The sequence below is a fragment of the Alternaria triticimaculans genome (assembly GCF_023758025.1).
Source record: "Alternaria triticimaculans strain BMP 0046 chromosome Unknown scaffold_1, whole genome shotgun sequence".
NCBI lineage: Eukaryota > Fungi > Ascomycota > Dothideomycetes > Pleosporales > Pleosporaceae > Alternaria > Alternaria triticimaculans.
The window spans coordinates 2947947-2972343 of NW_026055958.1; the positions used below are offsets into that span (position 1 = coordinate 2947947).

The 24397-nt window shown below is 52.1% G+C and overlaps 12 protein-coding genes across 12 annotated transcripts; 6 read left to right on the plus strand and 6 right to left on the minus strand.

Annotated features, from left to right (window-relative positions):
- Nucleotides 1–28: 28 nt before the first annotated feature.
- Nucleotides 29–731, minus strand: J4E78_000970 (uncharacterized protein; the record flags this gene model as incomplete). The annotated part of the gene is made up of 3 exons (XM_049361631.1): nt 29–216; nt 267–474; nt 534–731. Coding segments are annotated over 3 exons (594 nt in total), but the record flags the coding sequence as incomplete, so codon positions are not given.
- Nucleotides 732–1751: 1020 nt separating this feature from the next.
- J4E78_000971 (uncharacterized protein) lies at nt 1752–3155 on the plus strand (the record flags this gene model as incomplete). Its single annotated transcript, XM_049361632.1, has 1 exon — nt 1752–3155. The coding sequence occupies one exon, from the start codon at nt 1752–1754 to the stop codon at nt 3153–3155; it is 1404 nt and encodes a 467-aa protein (XP_049226915.1).
- A 785-nt stretch (nt 3156–3940) lies between these two features.
- Nucleotides 3941–5136, minus strand: J4E78_000972 (uncharacterized protein; the record flags this gene model as incomplete). Its single annotated transcript, XM_049361633.1, has 3 exons — nt 3941–3949; nt 4021–4280; nt 4419–5136. 3 exons carry the CDS (start codon nt 5134–5136, stop codon nt 3941–3943), a joined length of 987 nt encoding a protein of 328 aa, XP_049226916.1.
- Nucleotides 5137–7050: 1914 nt separating this feature from the next.
- Nucleotides 7051–8669, plus strand: J4E78_000973 (uncharacterized protein; the record flags this gene model as incomplete). Its single annotated transcript, XM_049361634.1, has 2 exons — nt 7051–7054; nt 7150–8669. The coding sequence occupies 2 exons, from the start codon at nt 7051–7053 to the stop codon at nt 8667–8669; spliced, it is 1524 nt and encodes a 507-aa protein (XP_049226917.1).
- A 289-nt stretch (nt 8670–8958) lies between these two features.
- Nucleotides 8959–9600, plus strand: J4E78_000974 (uncharacterized protein; the record flags this gene model as incomplete). The annotated part of the gene is made up of 1 exon (XM_049361635.1): nt 8959–9600. The coding sequence occupies one exon, from the start codon at nt 8959–8961 to the stop codon at nt 9598–9600; it is 642 nt and encodes a 213-aa protein (XP_049226918.1).
- A 793-nt stretch (nt 9601–10393) lies between these two features.
- Nucleotides 10394–11734, plus strand: J4E78_000975 (uncharacterized protein; the record flags this gene model as incomplete). The annotated part of the gene is made up of 1 exon (XM_049361636.1): nt 10394–11734. One exon carries the CDS (start codon nt 10394–10396, stop codon nt 11732–11734), a length of 1341 nt encoding a protein of 446 aa, XP_049226919.1.
- A 626-nt stretch (nt 11735–12360) lies between these two features.
- Nucleotides 12361–13135, minus strand: J4E78_000976 (uncharacterized protein; the record flags this gene model as incomplete). Its single annotated transcript, XM_049361637.1, has 2 exons — nt 12361–13097; nt 13132–13135. 2 exons carry the CDS (start codon nt 13133–13135, stop codon nt 12361–12363), a joined length of 741 nt encoding a protein of 246 aa, XP_049226920.1.
- A 485-nt stretch (nt 13136–13620) lies between these two features.
- J4E78_000977 (uncharacterized protein) lies at nt 13621–15233 on the minus strand (the record flags this gene model as incomplete). Its single annotated transcript, XM_049361638.1, has 2 exons — nt 13621–15109; nt 15166–15233. The coding sequence occupies 2 exons, from the start codon at nt 15231–15233 to the stop codon at nt 13621–13623; spliced, it is 1557 nt and encodes a 518-aa protein (XP_049226921.1).
- A 451-nt stretch (nt 15234–15684) lies between these two features.
- J4E78_000978 (uncharacterized protein) lies at nt 15685–17522 on the minus strand (the record flags this gene model as incomplete). The annotated part of the gene is made up of 3 exons (XM_049361639.1): nt 15685–17002; nt 17059–17408; nt 17463–17522. 3 exons carry the CDS (start codon nt 17520–17522, stop codon nt 15685–15687), a joined length of 1728 nt encoding a protein of 575 aa, XP_049226922.1.
- A 633-nt stretch (nt 17523–18155) lies between these two features.
- On the minus strand, nt 18156–20725 carry J4E78_000979 (uncharacterized protein; the record flags this gene model as incomplete). Its single annotated transcript, XM_049361640.1, has 2 exons — nt 18156–19544; nt 19604–20725. 2 exons carry the CDS (start codon nt 20723–20725, stop codon nt 18156–18158), a joined length of 2511 nt encoding a protein of 836 aa, XP_049226923.1.
- A 1115-nt stretch (nt 20726–21840) lies between these two features.
- Nucleotides 21841–23142, plus strand: J4E78_000980 (uncharacterized protein; the record flags this gene model as incomplete). The annotated part of the gene is made up of 2 exons (XM_049361641.1): nt 21841–22543; nt 22721–23142. The coding sequence occupies 2 exons, from the start codon at nt 21841–21843 to the stop codon at nt 23140–23142; spliced, it is 1125 nt and encodes a 374-aa protein (XP_049226924.1).
- Nucleotides 23143–23668: 526 nt separating this feature from the next.
- J4E78_000981 (uncharacterized protein) lies at nt 23669–24112 on the plus strand (the record flags this gene model as incomplete). Its single annotated transcript, XM_049361642.1, has 1 exon — nt 23669–24112. One exon carries the CDS (start codon nt 23669–23671, stop codon nt 24110–24112), a length of 444 nt encoding a protein of 147 aa, XP_049226925.1.
- Nucleotides 24113–24397: the final 285 nt, after the last annotated feature.

Sequence of the window (24397 nt, forward strand, 5' to 3'; positions counted from 1 at the left end):
GATTATAGGATGCACGGGTGTTGGTTACCTCAAAGAACCGTTTGAGCCACCACACCTGGAAGAACCCCTGGCCGATGAGTACCATCAACTGGAAGATGCTCCACCACTTGATGCGCGCGTTCGTGCTCTCAGCAGTATTCCTGTGTACGCGCTCGCGCACGATGATGTAGCTCTGCTCGTCCTTGACCTGGGAAACAAGTTCCGACATTGTTCGCACTGTTTCTGTCAGCACTGTCCTCTCCCAACTATCCAGTGTAGTTCCTCACCCTCCTTCTCCAATGGGTCTTGGGGGGCTTCCGATTCAGGGACATAGACAATGCCGTGCACGTTGAACGAGACCTCCTTCGTGTTCGCGCCCCAGTGCTCGTTGTTGAAGCAGTATGTGTATTTGCCGTCTTCTTTGGCGTCGAAGGAGTGATCGCCGGAGGATACGCCGCGTTCGTGGACTTGGTAGCTTCGAGAGGGCGTCTCGATCTGTAGATAAATAGTCAGCTATGTGGTTTGGAGGCAGAATTGGAGTCTCATTGACGCACCCAGAAATCAATCTCCAAGTTTCCGCTGCCGCCAAACTCCCGGTCGCCGACTTGGAACGTGACTGTCATCTTGTCGTCCTTGTGGAGGGACTCGTGGAAGCATTCGCGCTGGTGGGCCTTCATTTGGATGTTGTGCGCCGTCGCGAATGACAGCAAGCTGCTCGCCGCAGCGAGAATGGCGAAAGATGGGAACAGCATGGCGGGTGTATGGTGATGCTGCTCTGTCGTGTCGAATTCGATGTTTCGTCGAGCGCCAAGCTACGTACACGGAGATGCCAGCTTGCCCGCAATGCAAGGGCCCAGAACGTTAGCGTTCAGATTAGTCAGCCACGGCTCCGTCTCGACTTCCTTCGAACGGCGTCCTGCTCTGTCCTACACCCCGCAATATTGTTGTTCGCTCACAGCCTTCCTAGTGAATCCATGCGATACAGCGTTTGTTTTAATCTGTTAGGAATCAGTAGATGACAGGATAATTTCGCGATTCGATGTGCAGTCTGCATGCGCTGACATCCGCAACCCGATTACTACTACGCACTAATACACAACATCAAGGTACAGCTGAGGACCACGGGGATGAATTGTCGCGATAGGGCTGCTCGGATCGCTGGTAACCTGGATATTTACGTCTACCAGTTCGGGCGAAAGGCAACACCCATGTATCTTTCACGAAATATCCTCTTCGTTGTCCTCTTGCTTGCTTCTGCGTGGGTAGTTCGCAGGATAATGTCCTTTCTTCTGATTCGGCTATCGTTCCGTCATGTACTCTTCTCCTGTCGTCCAAGTTCAAAGGTTCTGAACTGATCTGTTTGTCGCCAAGACAACCGTCAGTCCGCTCCCACACCAGCCCCCGCAACACCAGCACCTCTTTCTTGCGTGCTCAATCTCAGCTTAATTTATTCACTCTAATTGCCGCTCGTCTCCGCGTGGAGCTTTCATCACCGTCGCTTACAGACCGCGCCCGTTCTCACGCGCGGCGTCAACGCCCGCACTTCGAATTCAGCGCCTGCACCTCCAAGCTACCAGGATGACGGATGCAAATGGCGCTCCGCGTAGGGTGTCCATGGCATACATCCTAGGCTTTAGTGACAAGCCGTACAAGGAAGTAAAGCCACCCGCATCTCCGCCTCCGCCGCAACCTAGAAAGCCCAGTCAAACTGCTAACATAGTGACTGCCCCCATTGAGTACCATGACGGAGCTTGTAAGCTAATTAACATCAGATGTCTACTCCTGGTCGCATCGTAGAGTGGACCGCGAGTGACGGACGAAAAGGCAGACTCACAGGCACCGGTAAACCACGACTCACTGCAGCCAGCCTTGCGAAGGTACCTTCTGAACAGCGGCCGGCAAAGGAGCTAGCAGGCGCGAAAGGCACCCCGAAGAAACCAGCTTCTACCAAGCCCGCCGCCAATGGAGACGACCTTTGGGCTGGTAATGGGTGGGGTGACGCCAATGCAAAGAGCGAATCGAAGAAGTCGAGCTCGAAGAAGGCCTCAAGTAACAAAGGTGATGCATGGGTCGTGCAGGAATTGGGCAATGACGCAAGTGATCCTGTGGCAGTCACCTGGGACCCTACTCCGGATGCTACAGGTGGCGACGACAAAAATGAGAAGAAAGATGACCCCGCAGATGCTTGGAACACAACGACTGCCCCAGAGAACAACATACCCCCACAAGATGATAGCAAGAAGGACGGCGAGTCAGATGTATGGACAAAAGAGCAGGATGAAAAGCTCCTACAGATGAAAACCGTGGATTCAAAGAGTTGGGCTGAGGTTCTTCAAGAGATCAGTGGCAAGACCAAAAAGAGTTGTCAGGACCGTCTCAAAGAGCTCAGACCGGACGGATGGACAGCTAACGAGGTCGAGAAAGGGGGTGGGGGTAAGAAAGGGAAGAAGGGGAAGCACGCAAATCAGAATGGTGGGAATACTAAGAAGGATGATACGAAGAAAGAGGAAACAGTGGATGATGGTGGGATATTTGGTGCCACGTTTGGAGAAGATACGGGTAACAGCAAAGACGAGTGTGATGACAAGAACAATTCTGGTGACAAAGCACCCGATACGTGGGGCGGTACTGCAAACTGGGACTTCGCTGGGGGAGATGCTGCAGGTACCGGTACGAATGCTTGGGAAACCCAAGTTGGATGGGGCACTGGCGCCACTACGGGTGGTGGAGACGGCGCGAATGATGCTGCCGCGAGCTGGGACAATATCGGTGGAAACAACAGGAGTAAAGGGACGAACAACAACCAGAAAAACAACACCGGCGGCGGTGCCGGAGGTGCGAAAGCTTCAAGGCAGAAAGCCCCTTCAAACCAAATGCCTCCGCGGGCGCCCGCTCAGCCCAATACCAGCAACGGCAACAACAACAACAACAATAACGCCCGTCCTATCGCCGCTCGTCCTCTCGAACTCGAAGTAAAACCCGACGATACTTTCTCCGCCGATGACTTGCGTCTAGTCGCTCGCATCTTACAACAAGATTGCTCAATGGTATGGAATAGGGTCAGCTGGCGATTCAGGGACAAGACAGGCAGGACGCTTCATCCTGATGAGTTCGAGAAGAGGATCACTGGGCGTCTAGAGGGCAAAGGCAGCGAGACGGGTGAGCGGAGGCGGTAGGACTGTGACAAGGTGCTGACAGAAAGTTACGCGTGCCATGTGTCATGAAGCGTTCAAATGGTCAAGAGAGCAGTCGAATAAGCTCGTCACACTGTAACTAGACCCAGCTGGATTTCTAGTTCGCATCTTTTGGCTGTGTAGTAATCGATGCAATAGTGCGCCCGATGTGGTAGTCAGATACACGTTGAACGAGCCAATACAGTCATGGAATGTGAGTCAATTAAGCCGTCATGGTATGTTATGAAGCAGACGACTGAGCCTTGCGTGTTGAGCGAGCACATTCTGGCGTAGCTCAAGTATTATAGATGGGACAGAACGAATGACTGTCCTCCGCGTTCCATGTCGATCCTCGAGCATCTCCACTACTATCGGAGGTTGCACTCTCCTAGGCGGTGGCACTATCCCTCCGAAGACACGTGTGCTTGAACTCCTTCTCCAGCCCAGGCATGTTCAGGCGATCGACACCCCAGCCGCAAGCCTGACTCTCACAGTGCAATACCAGCGAACTCAGATGACCAAAGACCTTTCCACATCCCTCGTCACGACACACAAAAGGGTGAAGGTCACCAGCTGCCGACCAACGCTGTACCTCGCGGATATCGACGCGGCCTATGCGAATGGACGCATGCATATCGAGATCCATGTAAAGCGCTGAGTACCACCACTTTCCGAGACAGCGCGTAAGAAGTGCCGGGTCGTTGAAGTTGGGGCACTTGCCTGACTCCAAGTGATTGATGAGACTGGAGTAGGTGCGCATCGGCGCCTCGCAGGCCCAACAGCCAATGTCAGCGGACCTGTGCTTAGTCATGTGCTGGTGTGTTGTCAGCGTGGCAGTCGTGAGTCAGTCGCGTGGCAGATCACTCACAATGTGGTAGTTGCCCTCGTGGTGAGTGTGGAAGCCACATTCCTCGCAAAGGAAACAGTTCTCGAGGTGAATACCCAGTTGGGTCTTTCCAGCACAGTGCTCGCCGCATTGGGGGCAGGCAAGCGCGAATGCACAGCTCTCGTAGTGTTGCGTAAGCTTGGTAAAGCTCGGTAGTATGCGCTTGCAGCCTTCGCACTGGAAGTGGTCACACTTGAGATGCCGTGCAAGCGTGGACTCGTCTGGCCCATCGAAGTCGCAACCTGGTTGTAAGCAATGCTTATGTCCTTACCTTGGTCAGTCAAGTCCTCAAGGTGAAGTAATCGTTGAACAAGAGAATGAATGCTCTGACCAGGCAAAAAGACACGAGCTCGCAACTTAGAATCTCTCAGACCACTTACTGTTCGTTTGTTCCCAATGTGCATCCCGTTCATCCTGATTGCGAAATCGGCGCTGGCATGTTCCGCACCACGTATGCTTTGCAGCGGTTTGAAGATGTCGCTCCAACTCAGCGCGAGTGTTGAAGCCGAGCAGGCAAGTAAGACACACCCACTCATGGCCGACGCTGTAGTTATTCTCGAAGTGGTTCTTGAGAGCCCAGTCATCCTTGAAAGCGGAGAGACAAAGGTTGCAATGAACTTCATGGTTCGCTGCATTGTCGACGTGGTTTTTGAGACCATTGCGGTCCACGAAGACGCGCTTGCAGAGGTTGCAATAGTTTTCGTGTCCGACGCTCTGCTTAATGTGACTGAGCAGTGCAGCTTTGTTGGCGAACTTGTACGAGCAGACGCCACACCAGTTCTCGTGTGGATCGTATGCTTTTTCGGGTGTGTTGTCCGTTGAGCCCGAGACGATGCGATCTTGCCCTTGCTGGGCGCGTGGGCGGTTGAGGATAGCCTTGGTGCGGTCATTCAGCACCTGCGGAGAGCGTCGAACCGGTGGTGCCGGCTGTACTGCAGGGGCGCCGCGCTTCTTGACCTCTTGCCATGGCATCGAGTCATCGGCAATCTGGTTGAGGAATGGGTTTTGAGAATGGTCAATAGCGGGACTGCGGACAGGAGTTTCGCTGCTGTCTGCACTCGCGAACATCGCATAGCGGTTGCTGCCAGGCGCGGCCATTGCCAGTCCGCTGCAGCGAGGGGAGGACGGGGTCGGTGTTTACAACAATGTAGTATCGGTACAGCTGATTGTGCTGATAGAGGTGATTGTGCTAGCACGGACAGCCAATAGCAAGCAGCCTGCCCTGGAGGCAGCAAGCGCCTTGTCACGTGACTGCGCGATAACAAACGGATGGAGACATGAGCACACACGGATGCGCGCATAAGCGGCACCAAAGATCGATCGAACGTCTACTCGCATTGAAGGTATCTTCGATGTACAGGAATGACCATGCAACTGATAACATTGAACAAGATGACACGATGGCGAAGACGAGGAGACGGTGAGCGTGGAGGTAATGGCGCGATGGACGTACACCTCATTGAAAGCGAACGCGATGTAGAGAATGCAGGACGAATCGATAAGTAAGCATGTACTTGCCGAGTGGACTCAGAAAGGTCGCGAGACATATTGTCGCGAATGGACGGCGTGAGGTGGTCGAACCGGGATCTGAAAGACACGTGGGCTGAAAGCGAGACAGAGCCTATGTATTCGTCCGGCGATGTCTCGATAAGACTAGAGCAGGGCAGTCAGACTGGAAGGAATGATGTCAGGAGGAAAGACGTGTTTGAATTCAAGGAGGTTGGGTGAATGACGCCACTAAAGTTAGTGTGTCACGTCGCCCACGCGCTCGGTTCCGAAGTTCGCCCGCCCAGACTTCGTATCTGTCACACCCACCGAATTCAATCACCTACACCATCAGCGCCATCAGCGCCATCTCGGAAACTATGCCCCGCGAAGAAAAGCGAATGTTCGGTTACACTGCGACTGGAATATGTGACGAGGCCCCTTAGCTGCTTGCCCGAACAACGCGTCAGTCCTTGGCCAGAGCAGCACTACTGCAGAATTCATCTGACGCGTGCTTACTCCAACACTCTACGTTCAACAACGAACGAGCAGTCTGCTCCTTCCAGGGATCTCTGCTGCGCATCTTCTTAATGGTTCTGTCACCCGTGACGTCGAACAAGCGGTCTTATTGTCATCTCGTTCCACTATGGCGGCTCGAGCCTCAAGCGTGGCCACGAGAACTAGAGTCCTATCTCATTTTATCAATGCCTTTCCGGAAGCTTCCCGAATCTAGGTGGGTGTTATTCACATGAGAAGGTTTGCTTTGCGAGCTCGGAATCTTGAAATATCAGAGTTTGTTCGTCGCGATGAAATCAGTACAATATGGCCTCGCTGACAAAAGGCTGCTACATCTTACTCACAACATACATTCAACTCTGTCGTCCAGTCTAGAACGGCGCATTTCACTTGGAGCTTTCTTCGTTTGCTACTGCACTCTACAATGCGTCTGACTGTTAGTGTAAGGATATGGATCCGGTATATTCACTACGGCGGCTTTACTATTGATCTTTCACACATGCTACATACTAGAGCTCGGCCTGCAGCTGCGCCCTACTGGTCTTCTTCGATCCGCTTCTCACCCAGCTTTCTTCACGAACATCGTGGCGATTCAACCGGGTGAAAGCTATCCAGCGTCACTCACACGCGCCAAAGATTATGTCACACGACGTGGAGGGAAAGCGATGTGCCCCACAAGATGTACCTGCTTTCTGTATAACTACGGGCGCGGACTACACCCCCCGGTGATCTCTCACTCCCTGCACAACCATTCGGCTCTACTTCTTTGGCTGGCCTTCTTGTCCTGCACGGAAGAACCACCCAGTTTCATCCAAGTACGTCAGTTTGGAAAAGTGCTAAACAGTACTTGTATAGCAAACCGGTACCGAAAACCATTCTTGCACTTTTACGAGACACTAATCACCGTCATAAGACTTGCTTCGTATAAGATGCATTGCATCGACAGGAGGATTCACCAGCGTTCACAAAAGACTAATCGCTTTGTCGCCTTTGAGCCTCGCTGTATCAACCATGCGTTGGATACGGAAAACAGTAGGCCGAAAGATCTTACCATCGATCAGCTTTGCCGTGCGCAAGCGCTTGCCAATGGTTCAAACTATCAACACCCAGATGAAGACATCATTGAGCGGATGCGCGCGAGAAATGATGTCTCTAGCACCCAGGAAGCAAACAGCCCCGAGCACCTCGTGCCTCCTTTACCTTTAACGCCGATAAGTTTGCACTCCGATGTTCTCGCCCGCAGTCTGCCTGTGCCAGCCACTGACCCACCTAAGGCGGCTCCTGTCATCTCACAAACACATCCATGCGCGAAACTCTCGCCAGAAGATCATATCTGGGAAGAGAAAGCATGTAAAGGCATCGCTCACAAGGGGCTGAGCTTGGACAAAGTCTGGGATAAAAAGACGTGGAAGCAGAAAGCCAACAACATCGAACGATTGAAGTTGCTAAAGGACGATGGGTACGACATCAAATCTCTACAGGCCCCGAAGACATCCGCAGATGCAATAATCGAGGCTCTACTGGCTCACGTCAAAGTACGGAAGGAGAAGAATCTGGATCTTGCAGCTTCTACAGTACTACAGTCAACTCCCAGTGAGGAAGTACCAGAAGTAAGGAAAGAAGATAGCTATGACCCCACTCCAGCGAACGATGACGACACAGCGCATGCGGAGCCCAAGGAAATTGCAGACCATGTTCCATCGGATGCGACACCACAAGGTGTTCCGGAGTTTGCGCACGATGAACCAGAATCGCACTCATATATCCCGCCCCCCGTCGTTGGCCTGAAACGCAAGCATACCCACGAGGATGAAAACCAGCCTGATTGGCACCAAGACAACCCACAAAAGGAACTTCACGAAGCCTACAACACAGCAAACTCCAACACTCTCGTCGATTCGCCGTGCACCTGCAGAAACGCTAAAATGGCGCGAATGATGACGAGGGAAGATTTTGCCAACGCCTTCGCACAGCAAGCTGCGTTCATATACAGTAGACAGATTGGTCGTGACATCTTCCGCTACGCTAGAGAGAAGAGAAGGATATTTCAGGACCCAAAGTCGAAAGAATCCTTCAACATTTGTATGGCGTCGTGGAGACCCTCACGGATCATCTTTCAGTCGCTGCCATCGGCCGCTCGACAGTCCTGTGAGCCGCATGTGTATATCAGCGCACAAGGTATCAAGCTGATGATGTGGGAGCTTTCGCACATCGCTTACGATCCTTATGAAGATGGTAACTGGTGCATTGCAGACCCCGACGAAATTGAAGATCAAAAGGGCGATGGATTGATGGAAGCATGCAACCCAGTAAAAGACGACTTTCGGTACAAGATCCGCATTTCCGAAACTACAACATTCCCTATGATCATCGAAGGAGAGACCATGGCACTATTTGGTCTACTAAGACGTCTTCGTAAGAGTGGTATCAGCTACTACCACAAAGGACAGTATGATCCGCAACGGATGGAGGTTGTCGCGTATGACGATGAAACCAGGCAATTAAGTGATGCCACCGAGTCTGCTTTAGAGGAAGCGGAAAAGATGTTAGAGGCAGGGCAGGCTCTTGGTGGCCTAGTGGTCCATATTGGATGTCCGGACAGCTCAGACTACCTAGATGATTTGTTCTAGATAGAGAGCGCACGGAGTAGTACATTCCATGTGCCCAGTCTGTAGCTCTACCAATTGTTTGATAAGAGGAACTTGTGACGATACGGTAGTGAATGCGACTCGCGGCCCGTGCTCACCAACACTCCAAGCTCTGCACCAAACACTGCCCTCGTTGCCTTGATGCTGCCTGTGTGCACCCCCGCTTTCTAGCCACTTCTACGGCGAGGTCGCAGTCGTGAAATCACTCGATCATTTGCTCCCTCTCATACTCCTACCGCGACCGCAAATTTGAACCCCAGCTACACCCACAATGCCCGTACGCACCCGCAAAATCGGCGTCAACGACAAGGACAAAACCGCTCTCGCATTCGCCCACGATGACTTCCGCCGCCATTGGGTCTCCGGTCAGGTTGGGGGTGGCCGCAACACCGATTCAAGAGTCGCATTCAACCAACAAGATAACGGGTTCAAGCACTTAAAGCTCACTGTCGCAACGCTCGTCGACGCCAAAACCAACGAGGCACCTGACTTTGCCAACTTCGGTCCCGACGAAGAGGCCAAATACCACGGGATGCTGCGCAGCAAGCTCAGCCTCGCCAAGGACTACATACTCAAGGAGAAGGACCTGTCTCTAGACCCCGACCGATTCGGTGCGCGCCACGAGCCGACGTCACTAGCCCTCGCCGCACCGCCTATCATGATCGACCTGTATTCTCAGCACATGATCCGGCTCCTCCTCGATATCTCAGCACAACTTCGCCAGGTCAGCGCTGAGACTCCGGCGGATGAGGTTGAGACCGTGCTAGAGGGGCCAATGAGGGATTACTTGGAGTTCTGGGAGAGGTTACAGAACAGTCTGTCATGGCAGCTTCCCGGAGAGGATAACGAGGCTAGGATGGGCGAGGCGGACAGGGCTATGAATGAGGTGTTGGAGAAGTTGGTTGAGCCTTAGCATGTGGGCACATAAGGCAGCTTGGCAAGTCAACGGGGGAGGAATTTACGTGAGGCATGCTTGCAAGAAGATCAGTTGACAACACTGATAAAGGTTATGGAACTCTCGAGCAGTGGGAACGTCTTTGAACGCCGTTTCCAGGACCATATATCCCTTGTACTGCTAATGCAAAGATGAACAACACTGAGCTCGAAACATTTCTGCAGGGCACGCAACGACTCAGAAGCATGTTCGCAGACATCCAAGCAGTAGCAAAAGTCAATTGTCCAGTGCCTACCCAAAGCTTGTCACCATCCAGCCTTTGGCTTGCAAGTACTATCAAGCGAACAGCTGGTTTGCCGCCTGCTTGAATGCTTTCGGTATTTAGTTGCTCGATGTCGACACTAACTTTGCAAGTCCATCTTCAGCACTCTGTGTCGGCCCAGTGAGGTAGTCAACGGGGGCAATGAATATGTTTTCCGTTGTCTGGGGGGCACACGCTGCATATGTCGTCACTGATGCGATTGACTCTTTCTCCCGGCATTTCACGCGCTAGATCCCAGGCTGCTCTCCTTTACCAATATATAAACATTGCTTTCTGCTCCAAAAGACCATCGTGGCGAAGCTCAACTCGACTCCTCGATTGATAGACATTATATCGAAACGCAAAAATTGTGTGATCTGTATCAGGGTCGTCAGATAGTAGTCCTCGAGTTACTACTTCCCCATCTCCGAATATATAGAGGTATGTAAAGCCTCAAATGATTCTGTAACCTAGATTGACTGTCAAAGCCCCAAGCCGCGAGCACTCAATATGGCTTCGACTACCACAACATTTCCCAACACTCTTGAGGGTGTCAAGGCTTTCTGCAAGGGTCGCAAAGCTCTTGACCTCGTGCGCAGCTTCAGCACTACTCCAATCCCAGGCGCACCGGCAAAGTGGGACGACACGCTGGGAGTTTGTCTAGACCTCGAATGGTACAACCAACCTCCCGACAAGCCAATGGAGATAATCAACGAGAGCGGTCTCGTCGTATTCCCAATGAAGAAGCTTCGTGGCTGCAAGATTCCAAGCGATTTCGAGAATCTAATTCGAAACTTCGCGGTACATCACCTACGCATCGTGGAGACGTGTCACATGCGCAACAAGGGGAAAGACAAGTTTGGTATCCCTTTCGGCGATACTGAGCTGAACCCAAGGTTTTGTCAAACGCGTTTCGTTACGAAATCTGAGGCCCAAGCAGTCCTGATCCAGTTCCTCGATAACCAGCGCTGCGACGATGGCTCGAAGAGGCCAGTGATCTTCTTTGGCCAAGGTCTGAACAATGATGAGCGCCAACTGAAGGAGCAATGGAACCTTAACGTGGCTAAGCTGGACAGCATTGTTCTTACGATCCGATCGCTTGGGGCACTGGCGAGCCACGCCGGTATTGTCGCTGTCCCAGACAAAGAACGCGGTGAGAGCTTGCCGAGGTTCGTCGAGCTTCTTCGTGGGTTCCAAATCGACACAAGCAACATATGGCTACACAACAGCTCAAACGATGCGGTGTATGAGACGACACTGTTCTTTCTCGTTGTCCTTTTCCCAGTACTGTATCCGGGCACGCCTTGCAATCAATTCCCTTTAGACTGCACCATCGCCGGCCGTTCCATCAACGATATCTGGACCGATCTTGCTGAGGAGAAGAAGACCATCCCACCGCAGACGTGGGGCACTGCTCAGTTCTGTTGGTACTGCGAAAAGGCAGACGTGCATGACGCCGACGCGTGCCCTGTAAAGGAGACGATCGAGTGTGACATTTGCGCGAAAGCTCCTGGTCCTGAGAACAAGCGCTTCCGTAGTAAGCAGTATCGCTTGGGCCATCAGACTAGTCGGTGTACCCATCAGTTCAGGCACTACATTCCACCCCTGCCTGCATTTATTACCGACAACCTCGACCACGAAGAGCAGCGCGCTGTCTCGCGAGCGAAAGCTAGTGACGATGTTGCGGTCGGTGGGCGGATTCTGTTCGACAAGCTTCTGGCACCTGGGTATCCAGGCAAGATTGGCGATCGTGAGCTGGATGCCGAGGACGAGCGTCGCGCTGAGGAGGACAAGATGCTGTGGAGCTTGACCGATCCTGACGACGAAGAATTCGCTCTAGATGACGAGTAGTACGGCATTTGACGCGTGTCAATCGAATCGAGTGCGGGAGCATATTCGATCGCAGGCTCGGGGCTTATGGACGCGAGGCGGAACGTTTGCTTGTGTGCAGGTGTCTTGTTGTAGTATTAGTGGTCAGCCATGATAAGGTGTATAAAAACTTTTCCAGAATCTGTCGTCAAGCTCGATCTTTTTCCATGCTTGCTGAGTTGGATAGAGTGAGCCCTGAACCGCTATGGCTGCCACCCCTGGTAGGCCGCTGCATGGCCACTTGGTCGAGCATTAGACGCTCCATGCTGCCGATACTGATCGTAGCCTTTGAACAAGATGTGTAGTTTGGGACGAGGAGTGTGCACTGGAACAGCTGTTGAAATTGTGGCTGGGTGGTGGTGTTAATGCCGTTGAACGCGACGCGTCGCAAAGTTTCGCCAAAGCGATGACGTCACCCTCCGGATGCAATTTCCCCCACGTGACCTCAGCCATCTCCGGACTTCCAAGGTTTGCCCCTCCGTTCCATATGGCATGCGCCAAAGCACTCCCGCTCGCAACACTAGCTTCTGAGAGCACGGTTTATTACATGTCTAGCAGACTAACACTATCAGACTTTCGTCGCGGCCTTCCTAAAGTCGACCATCCCTCTACAGATCATCTACATTGACAAAAGTTTCGTTGACAATAGCCTCCACCTGCTGTCCGAGTTCACTATCAGTATCAACACTCACGCTCTTCATCATCTCGCGCCACAGCTCAGTCCTCTGAATATAGTAGACTTCTTTTAGGCACGCCAAGTAGTGTTTTCTACCACCGTCAATTCCTCCGCACTGCTGGTGGTAAGAGCGAAGTTCGTGTTGATGGTGCAAGACCGTGCGGACCAACATTTGGGCTTTTTCCGATATCATGGGTTTCGGAAAACAGTCCATAATGATCCTGATATGTGTGAGAGGTGTCCCGTCAAGCTCAAACCCGGGTGTGCTGCAGAGTTCTGGGTAAGGGTTGACAGTGGCAGTTGTGTCATCTGCTCCCGCTTGTGGGCTGCCGTGCTGTGAGGATTTTGCCTCGTCAATAGCAGCATTCTTGATCATTTTAAGGTGTGAATGGAGGCTCCTCAAAATGAACAGAAGTTGGCGTTTCGAGATCGGTTCGGGCTCTTTTGCTGGAGCTGTGTGTATACGGAGGATATCTTTCTTTTTGGTGGAGCTGATGGATCGCGGCTTTCGCTCATAGTCACCACCTATGATTGGTGTTCCTTCGATGAGTCCTTGGTCGATGCGCTTATTGCGACTGGCGACCAAAGCCTGAGCCAAGTCCATTGCCGTGAAGTCTTTCCAAGGCGCATTGCCATATACACTGACGTCTTCGCCCGCCTTTTGTAGTGCTCTAAACATGTTACCCTTGTTAGATCCTCCTACCCATGACCTGGCCGTCCAAGGAGCATCAGGGTCTGTGCCTCGCTCTCTTGATACAGTTGGGGTTATGGCAGGAGATCTGGATTTCGAAGTGGAAGAGAGAGTCAGAGATGAATTAGACTTGTGGTTCTTTCCTTGACTTCCGGATGGTGCATACGCTGGCGCATCTTGATTAGTGCTCGACATGACCGGACGATAGAGTTGGAGATCTAGACATTAGTTCAGCAGAATGCTTAGGGTTGAGAGAAGAGTAGATCGCATATAAAGTGACCGATTATAGTCACGAACCTTCTCTCTCACTGGCCTAGGTCATTTGCAAGACCCCCGTCAGCGAAAACACCAGTTCCCACCAGGTGTCAGTCACAGATTGTTGTGTTCTTTCACTGTGCTTATTTTAGAGCACACAAGACGTTCAAGAATAGCTCTTTCTACGAAATATGAAGCCTCGCGTAATAGCGGCCTCTCTTTCACTATATCGAGACACGATATCTCTCATCCATATCTAACCTCGCCAGCGCCCTCCCTGAACCAGTCATCGCTAGCCAGCCCTTCATCAGCCGTCGCATAGTTTATGATCGTACTCTTCGATGTTGTATACGCATTGTAAGCGTCGATACCGTTCTCGCTACCCACTCCTGAGCTCTTGATGCCGCCCCATGGTGAGCTTGGGTCGTTGCGATGATGCGTGTTGACCCAGCAAATGCCACTCTCGATGCTCTCTGACACGCGGAAAGCTTGCGAAAGATCTTGCGTCCAGATAGCTGCGCCCAGACCGAATTCGCTATCGTTCGCAAGCTCAAGGGCCTCTTCTTCAGTGCCAAAGCCTACGACGACAATGACGGGACCGAAGGCCTCTTCCTTCCATATGCGCGTATCGACAATCTTCTTTGTGGTGCTATCCGTCAGTATTGTTGGTGGATAGAAGTAGCCTTTCGAGAAGTCGGTATCGTCCAGTGAAGATTTGTGAGTCATTCGTTGGCCACCTGTGACAACCGTCACACCTGCATCCTTTGCGTCGTTGACTAGTGTCTCAACGTTGCTGAGCTGTTTCGCCGATATGAGGGGACCCATCATAGACTCCACATTCTTCGGTGAGCCCATCCGCCTCTCAATGCTCTGCACCTTGGCTTTCAGCTTCTCCACTACCTCACCGAGAATGTTGTTCTGCACGATGATACGCGTCGCTGCCACACATGTTTGGCCACTGGCTATAAAGCTTGCGAACACAATGCCATTGACTGCAAGATCGACGTGCGCTTTTTCGAACACGACGAGGGGAGCCTTACCACCAAGTTCGGCGGTGTAATGTGCCAGGTTGCGTCCTGCGATGGCGCCAATGGCGCGTCCTGCTGGTGTGCCGCCAGTAACATCGACTTTCTTGATGAGCGGATGCTCCACAAGAGCCTTTCCGGTCGTGATGCCGTCGCCTGGCAACACTGAAAAGACGCCGTCGGGCAAGCCGGCCTCTTTCAGAAGCTTGCCAAGCTCAATGCTGGTGAGCGGCGTCAGCTCGCTTGGTTTCAGCACAATGGAGTTGCCCGCGGCTAATGCGGGTGCGATCTTCTTAACAGCAATCAACATTGGGTGGTTGAACGGCGTAATTTGCGCGACTACACCGAGCGGCTTACGGTCAACCCAATTGTGTAGTTTACCGACGGTTGGCAGGACAGAGCGCTCTTCGGTTCGTATCAACGCGGCGTAATATTTGAACCATTTCGTAAGAGTCGGAACTTGGGCATTCATCTCACGGATAGCGCGTCCGGTCTGCTGTACCTCCAGCGCGATAAGTCTTGGGAGATTCTTGGTCAGAAGTTCTGCGATTCGGTCGAGCGTGTCCGCACGCACATGGCGCGGGGCTTTCGACCACACACCCGATTTGAAGACTTTGTGTGCAGTTTGAACAACATCCTCGACATCAGCCGCAGATGCAGCATGGCAGTGCGCGAAGATCTCCTTAGTCGCGGGGTCTTCAACGGAGAGCCTGTGATGCTGTTAGCAATCGGGGTGGGTCACGAATGAGGGGTCCCGCTAACTGACTGCTCCGCTCGACCTTCCACCTCTTTCCCTTCCGCCCACATCTTGTATGCGTTCGCCATATTGGTCATAATACACGTCGTAAGGAGCAATGTGTGCTGCAAGATTTGGGATGGGTGGGAAGTTGAGGTGAGTGAGTCCTTGGTAGCGGAGGTGGCCGACGAAGAGTGGACCTCACGATAAGTTAGCGGCGGCTAGAGACGTTTCGGCATCCAGAGTACCTTCCCAGATCAACCACATGCTGGATGTAGTATCAAGCAGCATCGGAGTCAATGGAGAGGGCTTCAACATCATCGATCATGATTATAATACAATATCTTGGGTATCTTTTCCAGTTTTCGCCATTCTCAGTTGACCACCGTATTATAACAACGCCTGAAGAGACCCTGCGAATACAAAGCGGAGCCAGATGACAATTCTACTATTTCAGATATGGCGCGAGGCCCGAAAATGAGAGAAGTAATGATCGCCACTGGAAGCAGAAACAAAGGAACTTTCATTTTGTCCTGATCAACCTGGATTTCATGTTAATCCAAGCACATGTCTTCCCTTCTCGTTACCCCTCCCACAGTCCAAGTCCCTCTTCACTTCACCCTCAGCCCCATGTGTCTGCAGAAGCTCAATCAACATGCTCCTCTCCTTGCCTTCAAGTCTCATCGCTTTGAGGGCAGACTGTAGTGGTGTACGTCCATTCTTCGCCTCGAAGTTCACGTCCACACCAGCTTCAACAAGGTACTTTGCTATCGCAGACGCACCAGGCGTCCTGCAAGCAAGATGAAGTGGCGTTTCTCCATCATGATCAGGGTTGTCGATCGAGTGACCCAAGGAAGCAAGGTAACGGACAGTGGCGAGCTGCCGTCCTAATGTTGCGGCATGCATTGCGGAGTAATACGACGATGGTGCTGGATTGACACGAGTAATGTCAGCCCCAAAATCCAAGAGAAGGGTAAGAATGTCTGGCGACATTTCGTACGCTACTCGAATGAAGAAGTATCCGAATTCTGGGTGCGTCGCCATGGGGTTTGCGCCTTCCCATATCACCCTCTCCACTTCGGCAGCTGTCGCTTCCGCTGGTATGTTTGCTAGGATTCGATCTACCGCCGCCCTCTGGTTCGGCTCCAACTCTTTTCGTTTGCCCTTCGTCACAGCTATCCGGTCCGAGGTGATCTTCCTATGAAAAATGGAGACGTCTGAGCTGGACAGCGTTGATGTGTATTTTGATGCTTGTTTTGATGCGTGTCTAGACGCAAGTTGTAACCGAGTACTCGCCTTCCCTGAGAGATCAGTACACCAGCTGTATGACTTCTTGAGTCGAGATTCCGGTGGTACCAGGGTAGGACTGGATGCCGCGCCGTCGTCAGTGTAGAATGTACCGCGCGATGGGGTGATGTCTTCCCGGGATGGCGGTATCAGAAGTCGCCTGGGAACAGATGTTTGTTCAAGTGCGGAATAAGAGAGAGTCTGCGCGTCTTCAAAGGACGGAACGTTGGCGAGCCATGTGCCAATGCCGTCATTAGCGCTGTTTCGTGTTGAAGCTTGTTCGTGGGGGCTCTTCCTGCCGCTTCGAGGCTCCTCGCCAAGGGCGGGCTCTAGGGAATCTGGACGTGGGAGAGTAGTCCTCTTTGCTAGTTGTGATGCAGACGGCCCGTCCCGTTTAATAGCTGTGATACATGATCGAAGCAGACGGACAGCCTGTAATAGTGAAGACAGTTTGTCGCGTGCTGTTTGATTCACGTAAATCTCATCTGTATCCGTCTTCTTCAGCAATTCATCACTTTGCGTGATGAGATCGCTGACAAAATTCTGAAGTAACGAATCCATCGTATCCTGTTGGCAAAATCTAAGCTGAGTCAGTTCTCGTGCAACGCTCCGTCGTTCCTGGTGCAAACAACTTACAATGCGACATAGTCTAGACACAACTCTAGCACCACCTTTGAGGCGTCAAGATCATGCCGTAGATTCACCAAAGGTCCGTCCTTCAGCACACGCCAGTCCTCTTTCGGTTTACTACCACATGAGAGCTTAAGAAAAGCCTTATGCAATCGTTCACAGGTATCGTCGCATGAGTCCAGAACTCGCGAGACAGCATCGATCAGAGACGCCGGCAGCTCGGCCCACTTTGCCGAAAAGTCGTCTTGCGCAATACTCAGCCCAGTTCTGATCACGAGCAGATCACTGTTGATCTTGTTCAGATCGTGACGAGCATCGCGGAATTTGCGAGCAAAGCTGCTGATATCCGGGATGACCTGTTTTGGGCGTTAGCGCGTGTAGGTGCAAAGTTGAACATCTGAAGCGGCTACCTGGGCGATCGAAGTTCCTAGCGCAGCGCATCGGGCAGCGACTGTACTAGGACGCGACATTAGTTTGGATGCGCGTTGACAAAGTTGATGCTAATATGCACTTTGAAAAAGACGTCGAGGGCGCGGCCGGGCTGTCGTGGCTGTCGTGTTTGTTTTGGGGACGGCGATGCCTGTCGGCGATTTTGAAGGTGTGTTGGCTTGGTCGGAGCTGACGAGCTTGTCACATCGTGAAGTACTGGCGTACGGCACGGATCTCAAGCTCTTGCGTGCCCGCCGGTTACTTGGTGGCCCACGACGTTGGATGCGAAAGGGGGGAAGACACAGATCACGCTCAGTTTACGAAGAAAATAGGCTGCGCATTGTTTGAGGGAGGGTTGGGTGTTGTTGGGCTTTGCGTCTCCAGAGCGGTGGCTAATGCAAGAGACCTGCCTCAAATTGCGGGAGTGCAGGTGAAATTCCCCGTCTCCGAAAGCCACCAACGACTGGGCTATGGTGTTGCCATGCCTGGGGGAATAGGAGACAAGTCGCTATTGTGGGTTAGGCGGGGCGGGAGGCGCGCAGGGGAACCCGGTAGTGGAAATGAAGCCGACTGGGCAGTGGAAACATTAGATTGTCGCGTCTGCGAATGCGAGGACATCAATTTCAATTTCGCATCTTTTTTTCTTTTTTGTACATACTTGCTGCACAAGCGACTCAGTCAACAATGCCAGGTGGCAAGAATGAGAGGTAATCGACCGGGGCGGGCTCTATCCCATCAGCTTGCGCAGTGAGTCGCACCACGTCACCTTGCCGAACCTCAACACCTCTGAACGTGATGCGCGTCGCGGAGTGCCCATCGAGATACACGCTCGGCGCGTGTCCCAGCTTGTCTTCCAGATCCCCCACCCAGCTACCCACGATCCGATCGCCAACCTCGAGTTCGTACTTCGCTTTACCTCCAATCAAATCGTAGTAATTGACAGCGACGTCGTACGTTCCCGAGGCGAACGTGACATTAGCGGTCGCGACGCCCGTTGTGGAGTTTGATGTTGTGACGATAGCCGTATAGCCGGAAGCTGTCTCAAAAGGGCTTACGGCGTAAGTCATGAAACCATCGAGCATCATGTCCTCCGCCTCAATGCGATACGGGTGATTGCCCACGCGCTGATTCTCGTCCGCTATCTGCGAGAGATTGTGGTAGAACTCGTTGATCGCATCGCGCCAAACTATCGAGTGGCCAGCTTGGAACGTTTGCCTGAACAATACATGTTCATATCGCTCATCGTCGATCTTGCCCTTCAAGGACTCCCATTGCCCGACAAATTCCTGCGCAACACCAGCACCTTCGTAGTGAGCGTCGTAGAAGTGCTGAATCACAGTCTTGTTGGATTTCAGTCGCTGTGTATACGGAACGTGATGGAACCAGAGCAGTAAATTGTCCGGCGTCGATTCAATATCCTCGTAGATTTGAGCGACCTCGGGCGGGTATTGTCCAGCATTGCCAGTGCCGTTCTTCACGGTGCGGTCCATGCCAATACTGAATGCATCGGCGCGCGTCCATTGACCCCAGCCATTACCGTCTTGCGAAGCAGGGTTTGGTCCAAAGTGTGTGTACAAAATGTCAGTCAGTGTCTGAATGCCGAGATTGCCGCTGTAGTTTTCATATGCGGGCCACGACCTCATGGACATATCGGTGATGGTGTCGAGCACGTCCGGGTCAAAGCCAAATGTCAATCGAATCCAGTCTTGCAGGATAATCTTCGGGTCAACGGACGCGTCCCAGGCTAATCGTCCGTACGCATACAGGTTGGACATGGCTAGATGTGAACCTAGCCACGTCGCATTTGATCCAACTCCTGTCACGCCTGCATAACCACCCAGTGGTCGTTTGAAGCGCTCACCAGTGATGATATCTTTGACTTTGGAAGACTGATTGTCAGACCTCATGTCAAACTCCAGGATCTCTTTCCACTGTGGGGCCAGATAGACTAGGTGGCAATTTTGGCCGAGATACTCGGGCGTGATCTGGAGCTCGATAGCTGTGCTCGTGTGCCGTAAAGATCCAAACAGTGGCGATGCTGGCTCCCGAACCTGGAAGTCAATCTGTGGGGAAACAGAGATACGTTAGTCTGCTCTTGGATAGACAGCGTCTGTAGACATACCGGGCCGAACTTGATCTGAACAACTACGTTGGCGTCGAACTTTCCATCTAGATGCTGAAAGAACTCCAATTGCGCATTCGCCCTGTCGTTGTACCAGTTGGTCTCATTGATGTGGTTGTCATAGACGAAAGCGCGGAACATGACAACACCACCATGGGGTTTAGCTGCCCTCGCGAACATGTTGGCGCCGTCTGCGAGTGTTCGGTTGTAGGTCAATGGACCAGGCTGTCCTTCTGAATTGGCTTTGACGAGATAACCGGCCATGTCTGGAACCTTGGAATAAATCTGGTTGGTGATGTTGGCCCACCATGCATCTACCTTCGGGTCCAAAGGATCGAATGTGCCTAGACTAGCATTCGGAGATGCGAAGTTCAGGGATATGCCAAGCTGCACACCCCATGGTCGCATCGCATCAGCGAGTCTACCAAGGCCTTCCACGTTGCGATCGTTGAGTAGCGTGGCGTTTGCGTTGACGTTGTTGATGATGGCGCCGTTTACACGAATTGATGCCAACAGGCGAGCGTATTCAGCAACCCGTGTCGTGTTATCTACGACAAATCCGTCCCGGAAGAACAATGAAGGGCCAGCATACCCTCTTTCGATACTGCCATCCATATTATCCCATTCATTAGTCCATCGGATGGGTACTTGCGGGTTGTATACCGTTGAAGCAGCCGTGGGTTTGTCTTGCGCGAGCTGAGAGAGATACTCAAAGGCTCCATAGAGAGCACCGCGTTCATTCTGTCCAATGATTATGACTTTGCCGGGAGTAGTTGTGCTGAGGAAGAAACCATCTTCGTCCAGGTTCTCGCATTCATCGATGTTTCCGTACGCGGCTACGTAGGCGTCCCAAGTTCCGACGATGATGGCAGACTGGCTTTGGTCTGCCGTCGAGCTGACGTTCAGCTTTCGTCCGATGATGCCCTCTACGCCTCTCTGAAGCTCTTGGCCTGCGGTGTAGACAGGGCTCACTTTCGTGCTGTTCAAAGCGATGATCGCCGGGGGTACCGATTGTGCGCATGGCCCGTCCGGTATAGGAGCATAGCGCAGCCAGCCTTGTGAGCCATCTTCGGCTACAGCAACGCCCAGCACGCAAAACAGTGTGGTGAGTAAAAGTCGCATGATTGAAGCCAATGGATAACGGTCAATATCCACATACTGGCCGCCGTCCCCAAGATCCTTTATAGGTCACCACGCTTTCCTCATGATCAACACGTCATTAGCACATTTACGGCAGCAATTGTCGTGACATCTCCCACCGAGGAAACAAAACGAAGTCTAACGGTCGCACCGTACTTCAGCCTAAAAGCTGGGCGTAAGTACAAGATCAGTCAAGCGTGCGGAGGGCGGCTCAAGCTTTACTGGCTGATTGTGGGGATGAATGGCGGGGATCGGAGAGATCGGCAACAACTGGCTGAAAAAGTCCGCCGAACCGGTTGACAGCCGATGGTAGTGCGCATTCCGATCGTTGTACGCGTGGACGAAAGCGCCGCAGACTTGATGGCATGGAAGACGGTGTATGGTGGAATTTGACGATGGTCAGGACGGAGACGAGGTGGTGGTGGCTTCCAGAATGTTTGTGCCGCAATAACGAGAGACCTACTAGGGCAACTACGACGTCATCAGCCATCTCGCCCACGACCAACCGCCTGCAGTCCACAAACGATCAAACCCTTCTCTTCATTTGCGAACTGAGCATGACACTACTCGGTTGAGTTCTATCACTACATGCGCGTGGTAACGAGCCTGTCGCGTCCCTACGATCATACGTACAGGCTATTCCAAGGTTCAGCACTAATTGACAGGGCCGCGGTGATGCTGATCGATTATGTTTGTCAAAAGTGTCCATGAGAATTCTCATCTTATCGTACTTCGCGTTGATGACCTTTACCTTGTCGCGATAGCTTCTCGAGGTAGCCTCGCATACTCTCACTCAGGTGCAGGTCCTGCCCAGGTATACATCACTCTCACGTATCGCTACTGTAGCCTCGTTCTATTACTCAGTACGCCTTGAGTCCGACAGTATCTCTCTACATATAAAACGCTCATCTCCTTGAGGTCCAGACCTTGCCTCCCATCGTATCCAATTACTAACACACTTTCTCGGCCCTTTTCCCTCGTCTCCGGCCCACTACCTTATGCGTGCAGCATAGCTATACCCATTGGTGGAATACTGATAAACCCGTTAGAACCAACAGTTACTGGTTCTAGGTGCTAGACTGCGAAAATCCCCTACCATGGGATATACCAACGTCAACAATCCCATCACTATCGATGAAAGCGCAACGAATTGGTACACACAAACAATTTCCAGACAGGCACGTTCTCTCATACCCAAGGAGTTTGAGAAACTCCCAGCTTTCGATACCGTCAAGTTCAGTCATCGCAAAAGCTTCGGCCCAATAGTCGACACTCATTGGCCACAGGACGCGTCCGAGATGGTACTCACTCTGGGCACCTTCGACGCCCCGTCTCTGGAGTTGAAGCCTCCAGTCTATATCTACGTACGTGGATTGAAGAATCACCATATCGGGTACTTTTATGTCAACTCAGACTCGAGCGTCCATCGCGTGCAACCGAGCGGTCTCAGGCATGTCGATATCGACGAACCGTTCTGTGACGTCGGAGACCATTCAGTTGGTGAACAGACCGTTTACAACAGGATACGGGCAATGGCACTTTACTTCTTCTTAGTTGCTGGTCACATCGAAGTCATTGAGAATTACAGTCATTTCTGGATGGACTTTTCGAAGGCTTGCGGATTTATCGCAAACAGTGGCGTTCGCCCAAAGCCTCGCGCAAAAGCACAGAAACAGGAACCGAAAACTGTACCAGTATCCGCTGCGACATCAGTTCCGGGGCCAGAAGCGACTGACCTGACGCACGACACTTTCGCATCCAGGAAACGCACCGGCGATGATGGACCCACGCCAACGGCAGGTAAGTTACAAGGTCCGCCGTCCTTTTACATGGTTGAACTAACAAATGGCAGCGAGGATCAAGCGTCGCGATTACAGCCATATCGTGCGTATATGCAATAGTCTGAATCGCACTTTAAGCTTACTTTCTTATAGATACACCCATCGCACAGCACCATACGGCGATCATTGAGCCCAGAACATCCGATCATGGCAACCAGCGCAGAGGCCAGGCTAGCAAACAGTGAAAGAACAAACACCCCATTGAGAGCGGAAATCGATACGCAAGCCAGGGCTGTTGAACAACTCAGAGCACAGATGACAGTGAACCATCAGCTCTTAGCACAAGTCAACGGACTCACAGCGGAGATAAGCCGAGTCAAAAACGAAAGCATGTTCAGTCAAAATGCGTACCGCGGCATCCAAGTTCAATACGACGAACTGGCAGAGCGACACGCTAACACGCTCCACAACGAGAACGCTCTTCGCGATCAGCTCGGTCAAATTCAGGCACGCTGCGCACAAGCTGAGAGGCGATCAAAGGTACTGGAGAAGGAAGTGGAGGGTCTCAAGCAAAGGATGAGAAGAGCGGGAGAAGCGTTGGACGTTTCGGCTTTTTGAAAGGTGGAGAATGATTGACCTGGGGGTATTTGAAGTATTGGAGGCTCATGGCGTTGATTTGGAAAAGTTTGTATCGGTCAAGGTCATCCGTGGGTTTCCATTACTGGGGTTAGTGGAGTTTGCGGGAGTTTGGCAACAAAATACGGGATGATGCTTCGTGACAATTGGGACTGCTTTGCGCGACATACCTGGACTTGCTTCGGGGAAGGTAGTGATCAGACTTGTTTTGGGAACGTTTGTTATCGAGCAGGAAAAGATCGACGGGGCTATGTCTCATCGAGCCATCCATACATGCATTTATGTCTCTCAAAGTCGAGCAGCTAGTCTTTTACGCTTCACAGTCAAGGCCAGATTCCACATGAAGCTATACCTTTACCTTTGTTTTGAACATACTGAGACCCCCGGAAAGTGCACCAACTAGGACATGAAACCTTCCATGATCATGCATGCACAGCAAGCGCAAATAGCAAACTCACAACGGCTATAACATCATGCTTTAACGCCTGTTTTCTTCGTCATCTACACCATGAGTTCCACACCTCGCACCACCACTGCCAACACCGACGATATCGACAGGATTGTCAAGGCGAAGAACGAATGGAAAGGACTCTACGAATCCCTCGAAGAAAACCCGCACCACGCTACACACATAAGCGAAGAAGCACGGAGAAGAAAGAGATTAGAAGAGGACTTGCTCGTACCGGCTCTCAAAACAGCAGCGAAGGACGCGAAGAACGCCAACACGAAGCTGAAGGAATGGATAAGCGTAGTAGGCGTTGTGGACGAGTTGTGGAACGCCAGTGCTCTGAGATATCAAGTTGGTGAGGCTAGAGAAAAACTGGTCGACGCAGTTTGGGATCTGGAAGCCACCGTGTACGAATTGCGGAAAACGCTGAGGTTTGACGGAGGGACAGTACTGAATAAAGTTATTGATCCGTCGGCAGAGGATAGCTCTGAGGAGGAAGAATAGGCCGTTGGCGTTCGACTCGTTTGTTGCGGCGTACAGCTGAGAAGCCATATAGTAGTAATTGTCTTCAGTTGAGTACGATCACACTGCATCTGATAGTGCTGAGTCTTTCTGCCCAAATGAAGGCCAGGCCGAGTCTGAATCAAAGGCGCACTCTAGCCTTCGTTGACACTTTCCGCGGGGGTCGTCAGGCTACCACACATGTCGCTTAGCTGACCCTCAAGCAGCGCAATACCAAATATTACGGCTCCGAACCATGCTGACAAGAAGACATTCGATGATGGCCGT